Genomic DNA, 10,412 nt, shown 5'->3' on the forward strand with positions numbered 1-10,412 from the left:
CCCTCAGCCTCTTGCTGTATCGGTCACATCACCAGAGATGGTCCTTTTTATCTGAAATGTAATAATTCTACACAATTCTAACCAAACAACTAACCTGTTACTGTGAGACTGAGCTGCATGAAGGTTTAAGCTTAAACAGAGGTGTGAGGCACAATTTAAACCTCTGCAAGTCCAAGGTTTTGCGGCACTAACGACTGATCTACGGCCCTTCACCCGTGTGCACTTCAATATGTGGCCCCCCATGAAGAACGTTTGGACACCCCTGGGTTAGATGAACCACCCATAATATTTGGAAAAATTTACAGATTCTGATTTTCTCTTACATTATAGATCAGATCTTTACATGATCTGAACTCACCAGATCTAAATAAATAACATAAACTTTTAATGGAAAAAGCATCAAAAGACAAATGCTGTAACTGCAGATGGAGCAGACAAGAAAAAAAGATGGATTTTAGTCATTTTTTGGATAAAATTGCTGAACTAAATAAACAGTGCAACAACATGAGCTGCACTTCATCACATCAGTCGTGTTTCTGGGACTAAAACGAGACTAAAGTCAGAGTTTAGACGAACAGACTCTGTGGAACAGGGTTAACAGAGACTCAAACATTTACTCTCCATTTCAGTCAAAGGGAGATTTTTGTGACTAAAACTAAATTAAAGTTTTTCATGAGCCTCAAACTGACTAACATGTCCAGAAAATCAGACTAAGTAAAAGTGAAGAGACAAAAACCAAACACTGAGTCTGGTGAAGGATCAGGTAAAGGAGCAGAAACATGAAGCAGAGCAGATTAAATATGATGATAATAAATGCAAAGTCCACTAAATGTCTTAACTTTAAACATCTAAAACTAGAAAGAAGATTCTGACTAAATTTACCTCCATTTGTGTCAAAAGACTAAATTAAAATGTCTAAACGAGCACTGGTTTGGACGTTTGTGGAAAAGAACTTTCTCTGAACACGTGATCCAAACATGCGACTAAAACCGCGTGAACTTCAGTTTGGTTTAAACTCACAGCCCGAGCTTCGTCTGAGACTTTTATAAAGTGGAGACTTACAGATGTTCTTACAGATGTGGAGGTTTCATAGAACCAACAGGACAAACTGAAGGGCTTTCCATGAGCAGAGTCTTTAGGAAGTGGCTCTTCTTAATACAAATGTGAGTCCAGTCAGAAAACTCTTCATTAAAAAGTGAGTTTTGACAAAGGGACTGATGTTCAGGCTTTGAAAAACATGTTTGTGAATCAGATCTAACCAGAGGAACTGTCGCCTTCAGAGCAGAACTCTCTCACTCGGAGCTGATTGTGTTTGTTCTGAAAGATCCGGCTGCTCCTTAAAGAGCCGCTCCTTAAAGAGCCGCTCTAAAGAGCCGCTCCAAAGAGCCGCTCCAAAGAGCCGCTCCAAAGAGCCGCTCCAAAGAGCCGCTCCAAAGAGCCGCTCCAAAGAGCCGCTCAGGAAGCCGCAGATACACGCGTGTACAATGAGAGTCGGGACACAGGCGTTTGTAAATGTGCATTTATTGAGCCTCTAGGCCATGAGGACACAGGCTCCGCCCACAGCCTTGATCTTCTCCTCTGCGATGCGGCTGAAGAACTTGGCCTTGACGATGACCGGCTGTTTGGGCAGTTTCCCTTTGCCCAGGACTTTGTAGTAACCCTGAGAACCAAGCAGAGACACGTTAGGGACAGATGTTTAACCTCCTGTTCAGCTTTACCCAAATCTAAAGCCTCTCCAACAAAAACACGACAAAGAGATGAAAACACAGAAGTTCTGATCAGTGACAAAGCTGCGGTGAGTGGGGGGTAAATGACGTCTTTATATAGAGTTTTGTGATTCAGAAACACACGCATGAAGCTGGAGGAGGGAGAGTCAGGTTTTATGTCGTAACTGAGGGATGGGATTAAAGTTTATCTGCAGCTCAACTGTAAATAAAACAGCTGGACAGAAAATAGAAAACAAGCTCCGCCCTGACGGGAGCGGCTCCTCCTCTGCATCAGCGTCACTTTCCCTGCTGACTTTTTAATCTGCTCTAACATTATTTTATTATTTGTGTTCATTATGTGCAAGACCCTTATTTTAGATTTGTTCTGACAGATTTAGATTATTGCATCAGAACAAGATGGACGTCTCAAACGCTGCTCGTTTTATTTTAAATCCGCCTCAAGTTTAAACCGCGTGTAAAGTGAGACTCAGGCCCCGCCCACACGTCGCAGAGTCTCACGAAGCCAAGATCTTTCCTACGATCTGGCCTCGTCCACACAACGGTTTGTCGATAACAAAGGTTTCTAAAAACTGGCCACAGTGCAGACGTGGGAATCCTCCGGTGACGCGTCTGATGGATGTAAATCACCGGCGTGTTCGACCACGTCAGGGCCGCCGCTCTGACCCGTGTTTACGACAGAAACGCTTTTGGCTGAAGCTCCAGTTAAATCACCGTCACACATGTTCCTCGAAGTCATAACGAGGGGGGGGTGAGGCGTTTCTGCAGGAGAACTTTGAGAGGAAGCGGTGAGACGAATGTCACAGTCCTGGTTATTATGGCAGGTCTGCAGAGCAACAGCGCTGCATTTGGGACCAGTTTATACTTTGTACAGATGCAAAAAACATTTGAACCATGTTGACAGCGCGTGCCGAGGCTGTGTGGAGTTTGTTTCTAGGTGGAGGGCGGAGTTATAAACGCCCTGCTATGTGTGGACCAGGCCCCACACGGCCAAATGCCACACGTGTGATTGACGATGGCCATGATGAAGAACATGTCTGACCCTGTAGCTCCAGCGTGTGCTTTGTCTCCCTCCCTCAGCTTCATAGACGTTATTATACCGTCACACGCATGTGGACGAGTGACGTCACCAGCACGTGATACTGAGGCAAAAGGAAAGCACCGGCCTTCGTACTCCAGTGCCTCGTGGTGCTAAAGCCTCAGCAGATGTTCCTCATGCGGATCAAGAGGACGGTCCCGTCACAGCAGACTTTTGAACCCAGCACTTTCTAAATGTACAACAGCTCATTTTGTCCCAGTTGTGGGGAGGCTTTATCTTCTTTTGGTAAACTTGTGATTCTAATGATCTTTAAGTGCTGATAATGATAAGTAATAGCCTAAATGTAATTGTTGAACTGGTTTAGGCGAAAATGTTGACTTAAGTATAAAGAGTAACTTTAGACTATAGTTTAAAAGGAACAGGCCAACGTTTTTCCACACTGAGATGTTCTTACCTGAGCTGAGATATGTTCTTACCTGAGCTGTGACGAGTTCTTTAGGACCTGTCTGATCTTCAGTCACGTAAACACAGCGCAGACGGCGTTAGCATTTAGCCTCTCCCTCTCTCCTCTATAGCTCCAAAACAGGTCAAGATAGAAGCTACCAAGCTCTTCCACGTTTTCCCTATTTAAGTATGGTTACGTGAAGTGGAGATTACTGTGCAGATGCCAAATTACTCCTGGTATTATTACGCCTTACAATATAGTTCCCCCTTTTATCCGCTTAGAAAATCCACATTGTTTAATTGTGTGTAATTATACTTTGTAGTGGAACACTTCACGTAACCATATTTAAACAGGGGAAACGTGGAAGAGCTTGGTAGCTTCTATCTTGACCTGTTTTGGAGCTATAGAGGAGAGAGGGAGAGGCTAAATGCTAACGCCATCTGCGCTGTGTTTACGTGACTGAAGATCAGACAGGTCCTAAAGAACTCGTCACAGCTCAGGTAAGAACATGTCTCAGTGTGGAAAAACGCTGGCCTGTTCCTTTAAGCTTTTTAATGACGTTGTGTCTGTCGTATATGGCACGGGTGAAACAGGCTTTTCGCTTGCAGCGTCTGACTCTGATCAGTGCAGTAGCTCGTGATCCTCGGTACAGAGATGTGAGGCGTCGGTCTAAAAAACGAGGTCAACAGTAACATTAAACGTGCGTATACTCACGGCGCGGACGGCGTCGATGATCGGCGCCGGCCCCTCCGGTTTCTGGGCGTAGTTCTCCCGGGTCTGCTCGCTCACCAGAGTCCACAGTTTGTCCAGGTTAATGGTGGGACAGTGGGTCGTGTTCTTCTTCAGGTGATAATGCCTCATGCCCACTTTACCAAAGTACCCGGGGTGACTGTGGACGAGACACGTGTTAGAAAACAACCACGAGCAAAGAAACACAAACAGAACCACTTTCCCGAAGTACCCGGGGTGACTGTGGGCGAGACACGTGTTAGAAAACAACCACGAGCAAAGAAACACAAACAGAAACACAAACAGAACCACCTTCACGAAGTACCCGGGGTGACTGTGGGGGAGACACGTGTTAGAAAACCACCACAGAGCAAAGAAACACAAACAGAAACACAAACAGAACCACCTTCACGAAGTACCCGGGGTGACTGTGGGGGAGACACGTGTTAGAAAACCACCACAGAGCAAAGAAACACAAACAGAAACACAAACAGAACCACCTTCACGAAGTACCCGGGGTGACTGTGGGGGAGACACGTGTTAGAAAACCACCACAGAGCAAAGAAACACAAACAGAACCACTTTCCCGAAGTACCCGGGGTGACTGTGGGCGAGACACGTGTTAGAAAACAACCACAGAGCAAAGAAACACAAACAGAACCACTTTCCCGAAGTACCCGGGGTGACTGTGGGCGAGACACGAGTTAGAAAACAACCACAGAGCAAAGAAACACAAACAGAACCACTTTCCCGAAGTACCCGGGGTGACTGTGGGCGAGACACGAGTTAGAAAACAACCACGAGCAAAGAAACACAAACAGAAACACAAACAGAACCACCTTCACGAAGTACCCGGGGTGACTGTGGGGGAGACACGTGTTAGAAAACCACCACAGAGCAAAGAAACACAAACAGAAACACAAACAGAACCACCTTCACGAAGTACCCGGGGTGACTGTGGGGGAGACACGTGTTAGAAAACCACCACAGAGCAAAGAAACACAAACAGAACCACTTTCCCGAAGTACCCGGGGTGACTGTGGGGGAGACACGTGTTAGAAAACCACCACGGAGCAAAGAAACACAAACAGAACCACCTTCACGAAGTACCCGGGGTGACTGTGGGGGAGACACGTGTTAGAAACAACCACAGAGCAAACAAACACAAACAGAACCACCTTCAGCTTACAAGAGAACCTCCTTCATGAAGTACAGACACAAAGATACAGCCACAGAATAAAGGTCTTTAGAGTAAACTAGTCATTAGTTCAAAGTAACTCCTGAATCAGATCTGTACAAACCCTTGTGTAAAAACATTCTGTAATATTAGTGAATGAAGCAACGTGAGGAAAGACCATGTTTGAGTTTGGGCTGTTTTTAGTTCCATCTTTAATCCCAGTGTGTGTGTGGCCTCCAGGGGGCGCTGCAGTCCTGTATAAACACTCACTATTTGTCGAAGTTGATTCTGTGGTGGTGCATCCCGCCGGCGTTTCCGCGACCTCCCGGATGCTTACGGTGTTTCCCTGGAAAAACGACAGCCCTGCGTTACTACGACAACCACACACACACACACACAGGCCCCGCCCCGCCCCCTAACGCCGCACTGACCGACGCGCCCGTGCCCGTGGCTCACGTGGCCGCGCAGCTTCCTCGTCTTGGTCTGCTTGGTCGGCTGCAACAGAGAAACAGGAAGTTAAAAAAAACAGTCAGACGTTTGGACGAAGAAACAAGGATTTTACGAACGACAAACTGAGGAAACTTCTAAAAAGACAGCGGCCATTAGGCTGGAGGCACCGTGTGAGCGCTCACAGCAGCCTGAGAGCACCATGTGAGCGCTCACAGCAGCCTGAGAGCACCATGTGAGCGCTCACAGCAGCCTGGGAGCACCATGTGAGCGCTCACAGCAGCCTGGGAGCACCATGTGAGCGCTCACAGCAGCCCGGGAGCACCATGCTGCTGTGTGCGGATATGTATTTACAGATCCCACATGACAGCAGCGACTCCATGTTTGGATCGAGCTTCAGACCGTGTTTACAGCAGATACATCTGCCACGTTCAGACGCATCATAGACATTCGTAGCCCCAATAAACGACTGGACAATCAGAAACCTCTCCTACAAGATGAATTGGTCCCAGACTCAATATTACTTGTGATATTTTGTCTGGCGACAGCCAGGTTAAGGGGCTACAGCAACAAGTCACATTTTAGAGCCTTAAAAAACACCATTTACAAAAACACATCCTGCAAATCAAACCCTTTAAACCAGGGGTGTCCAGACTTTTTTCATGGGGGCCACATATTGGAGCGTACACGGGGTAAAGGGCCAGGGGTCGGTGGTTAGTTCCACGAAACCTTCGAGTAGCAGAGGTTTAAATTGTGCCTCATGCTTTTATTTATGCTTAAACCTTCATGCAGCTCTGTCTCACAGTAACATGCTCGTTGTTAGGTTAGAATTGTGCAGAATTATTACATATTACATAAAAAGGACCATCTCTGATGCTGTACCGATTCAGCAAGCAGCCCGAGGGCCACCAAAGATTGGTCTGAGGGCCACATTTGGCCCGCGGGCCGCACTGGACACCCCTGCTTTAAACGCAGCTGCATTGGATCATTACTTTGGAAATCAGTTCTTCTGCAGATCACTCAGATTTAAAGCCATTTTAAAGCCACAATCACAACAAATATAATAGATCATAGGAACGAGAGGAAATGCTGATATGCAAATGAGCAAAACATTTGACAATTTTGGACAAAAACTGCAGCTGAATGAGTTTCATCTTGGCTTTTAAGGCCTTAATCTTGACAGTTCGTGTTATGACCTTTTAAAGCCCCACAGAAACCATGAGTGAAGAAACAGGACCGGGATTTAACAAGTATCAAACTGCTAAAATCCCTCTGATCGTTGGAACTGCAGGTGTCCTGGAGCTTTACCGAACACATGCTTGGTTTCCGCGGGTCACAGTTGTTCCTCCTTCAAAGTAATTACATTAACTTTATCATACGACAACATTTTAATGAGTCCTCGTGCATATTTGTGTCTAAAATCCCCAAAACGTGCGCAGATGAAGCTGGACGGAGCCACGCTGAGGCTACACCGGCGGCTAATGCTAACGGCTAACGCTTACGGAGCCAAACAGCGGCTTTTAAAACACAATTCACACTTTAACACAACATTTATCTGAGAGTTCACTTCGCACACAGAGTCCGGGTTCGTGGCAGGAAACAGAAAACTGCGTTAGATTAAAGAGAGCGCGTGAGAGAGGGAGGTTAGCTTCGCGATACACTGAGGCTAGCTTAGCATACGGGGAGCGGGAGAACTCTGGATTTAAGTCCGTTTTTCCTCTGATTTATTAAAAATACAGATGTGAGCGTGAGGCCGGGGCGCAGATGACCGGGCAGAGCGTGTCCGGGGTGAGTTTTGAGGCAGGATGAGCGCGGATGGACGCGGATTTGTGTGAGTTTGTACAAGAGCAGAAGATTCAGGGACCTACCATTTCTGAAGCGGAAGAAAGAGGAAACACGGAGGCGGGACCTGAGGCTTTCAAGAGGCGACACAGCGGCGCCCGCAGGAGGAGCGCGGAACTGCAGGGGGATTTAGTTGTTATTTTACAGGAAAATATAATGTTAATATTAATCTTTTTTTGATGTGCAGAGTTAGAGTTTACGTTTTGTTCCTCGGTGACGTAATGACGTTCAATATCAGACAAAAGAGATTTATTTGGACTCGAGTTCATCTTTTTATTCCTTTGTGACATAATGATTAAAAACAATGTATTTAATTTAATCCAGTAAAAGCTGCAACGACAGTAAAGAAAAGTCTTTGATTCATAAATGTGCGCTGATCATCAGGTGTGGACCAATCAGACGCTCTCTCAGGTGCGTTCCAGAGCAGTGGGAAGATATTTTAGTTAGGGGGCGCTGAGGGACAAAATTTACCCCCAAAATACTTTTCCTGCATAAATCCTGTTTATTAACCTCTTAACTCCCGCCTGAACCGAGAGCATTTTCTCCAGTTCAGCTTTACCCAAATCCTGTAGGCCAGTGTAACGCCTCATCTGAAAGACCTACAAAACTAAATGGATCTTTTTCCTCACGGCAGATTTTTTTACATCACTTTTTTTGTCGGGCAGTCGTCTCATTTTTGTCAAGTTTTCGCGACTTTTTTGTCACTTTCAAATCAATCAAATTATTCGTATTTTTTGGTCAAATTCTTATCACTTTTCCGTCCATTTTGTCTCAATTTTTTGTCAAATTTATCTCACTTTTTTGTCAATTTCTTATAATTTTTTGTCCATTTTTTGTCCATTTTTTGTCACTTTTTTATCAAATTCTTATCACTTTTTCATCCATTTTTCGTCAATTTTTCGTCCATTAATTCTCAATTTTTCGTGAAATTTTTCTCACTTTTTTGTCCACTTTTTGTAAATTTTTTGTCACTTTTTCATCAAATTATTCGCATTTTTTTGTCAATTTCTTATCACTTTTTTGGCCATTTTTTCTCAATTTTTCGTCACTTTTTCGTCAATGTTTTCTCACAATTTTTTCACATTTTCATCCTCGTTTTCGTCTCAGTTTTGTTGCCATTTTCACACCTTTTTTCCAGAAGCTTTTGGATTGGGGTAAAGCTGGAGAAAATGTGCTCGGTTCAGGTGGGAGTTAAGGGGTTGATATTGCCTGCGGTTCACAAACTATCCACCAGGGGGGGCTGCAGCGCCCTCAGCACCCTGGGTTCCCACGGCCTTGTTTAGTTTAGTTTAGTCTGAACCTCTTACCCCCAGTTCAGCTTTACCCAAATCTAAAAACTGTCAGCTGATAGGCCAGAGTAACACCTCATTTCGCTGCTTTCTTTCTTGTTGATAATTTGTTTCTTTTCATCCTCGTGTGTTTTTATCCTGGGTTTACTGTAGGGTTAAAGCGTCGAGTCTTGTTTTGATCCGTTCGTCTCCTGTGAGTAAAATGTGCTGAGGCGCCTGTTCGTCGCCGTGGAAACGCCCACCTGTGACCCGCCCCGGCAACAGTCGCCGGGGACACGCCCACACGTGGACCCGTGGCGAGGACTCGGGGGACGACTGAGAGCTCAGGGTTAAATCAGTGAGTGTGAGAACAAGAAGCATTCACCTCTAACCCTGGCTTTACCCAAATCTACATGAGGAGGACATGAGGAGACCACAGAGGGACTTGAGGAGACCACAGAGGGACATGAGGAGACCACAGGAGGACATGAGGAGACCACAGAGGGACATGAGGAGACCACAGGAGGACATGAGGAGACCACAGAGGGACATGAGACCACAGGAGGACATGAGGAGACCACAGAGGGACATGAGGAGACCACAGAGGGACATGAGACCACAGGAGGACATGAGGAGACCACAGGAGGACATGAGGAGACCACAGAGGGACATGAGACCACAGAGGGACATGAGGAGACCACAGGAGGACATGAGGAGACCACAGAGGGACATGAGGAGACCACAGGAGGACATGAGGAGACCACAGAGGGACATGAGACCACAGAGGGACATGAGGAGACCACAGGAGGACATGAGGAGACCACAGAGGGACATGAGGAGACCACAGAGGGACATGAGGAGACCACAGGAGGACATGAGGAGACCACAGAGGGACATGAGGAGACCACAGAGGGACATGAGGAGACCACAGAGGGACATGAGGAGACCACAGGAGGACATGAGGAGACCACAGGAGGACATGAGGAGACCACAGGAGGACATGAGGAGACCACAGAGGGACATGAGGAGACCACAGAGGGACATGAGACCACAGGAGGACATGAGGAGACCACAGAGGGACATGAGACCACAGGAGGACATGAGGAGACCACAGGAGGACATGAGACCACAGAGGGACATGTCCACTGGTCCCAGATGCTGCAGGTGAGGACACAACTTACTACTCATTTCTCACCTCAACATAAACCAGATGTTTTTATCTGTTACAGAAAACCGTATCTCAACTTATTTTAGGTTTTCAACAACTCTTAGTCGTTCACTGCACAAATCTGTCCTTAAAGGAACAGGCCAGCGTTTTTCCATACGTTCCATATGTTCTTACCTGAGCTGTGACGAGTTCTTTAGGACCTGTCTGATCTTCCCCCGTGCCTTCAGTCACATAAACACAGCATGATTACGTGAGTGATTACTGCACGGATTTCAAACTACTCTTGTTATTATTACGCCTTACAATATAGTCCCCCTTTTATCCGCTTAGAAAATCCACATTGTTTAATTGTGTGTAATTATACTTTGTAGTGGAACACTTCACGTAACCATATTTAAATAGGGAAAACGTGGAAGAGCTTGGTAGCTTCTATCTTGACCTGTTTTGGAGCTATAGAGGAGAGAGGGAGAGGCTAAATGCTAACGCCGTCTGCGCTGTGTTTACGTGACTGAAGATCAGACAGGTCCTAAAGAACTCGTCACAGCTCAGGTAAGAACATATCTCAGTGTGGAA

At 46.0% G+C, this 10,412-nt stretch overlaps 1 protein-coding gene across 1 annotated transcript; it reads right to left on the reverse strand.

The window, feature by feature from the left end:
* Nucleotides 1-1,505: 1,505 nt before the first annotated feature.
* On the reverse strand, nucleotides 1,506-7,490 carry rpl27a (ribosomal protein L27a). The gene is made up of 5 exons (XM_079583257.1): nucleotides 7,430-7,490; nucleotides 5,546-5,609; nucleotides 5,385-5,460; nucleotides 3,923-4,097; nucleotides 1,506-1,660 (listed from the first exon to the last, which is right to left on the reverse strand). Exons 1-5 carry the CDS (start codon nucleotides 7,430-7,432, stop codon nucleotides 1,532-1,534), a joined length of 447 nt encoding a protein of 148 aa, XP_079439383.1. The 5' UTR covers nucleotides 7,433-7,490; the 3' UTR covers nucleotides 1,506-1,531.
* Between the last annotated feature and the right edge of the window lie 2,922 nt (nucleotides 7,491-10,412).

Source organism: Gobius niger (assembly GCF_951799975.1).
Source record: "Gobius niger genome assembly, contig: SCAFFOLD_41, whole genome shotgun sequence".
Taxonomy (NCBI): domain Eukaryota; kingdom Metazoa; phylum Chordata; class Actinopteri; order Gobiiformes; family Gobiidae; genus Gobius; species Gobius niger.

Bases quoted from the DNA above. Each gene is read 5' to 3' on its own strand.
- rpl27a (XM_079583257.1), bottom strand. The intron at 5,461-5,545 runs GTCAGTGCGGCG...TCGTTTTTCCAG, and splicing joins CCACGGGCACGGGCGCGTCG to GGAAACACCGTAAGCATCCG. The intron at 4,098-5,384 runs GTGAGTGTTTAT...TCTCGTCCACAG, and splicing joins AGAATCAACTTCGACAAATA to TCACCCCGGGTACTTTGGTA.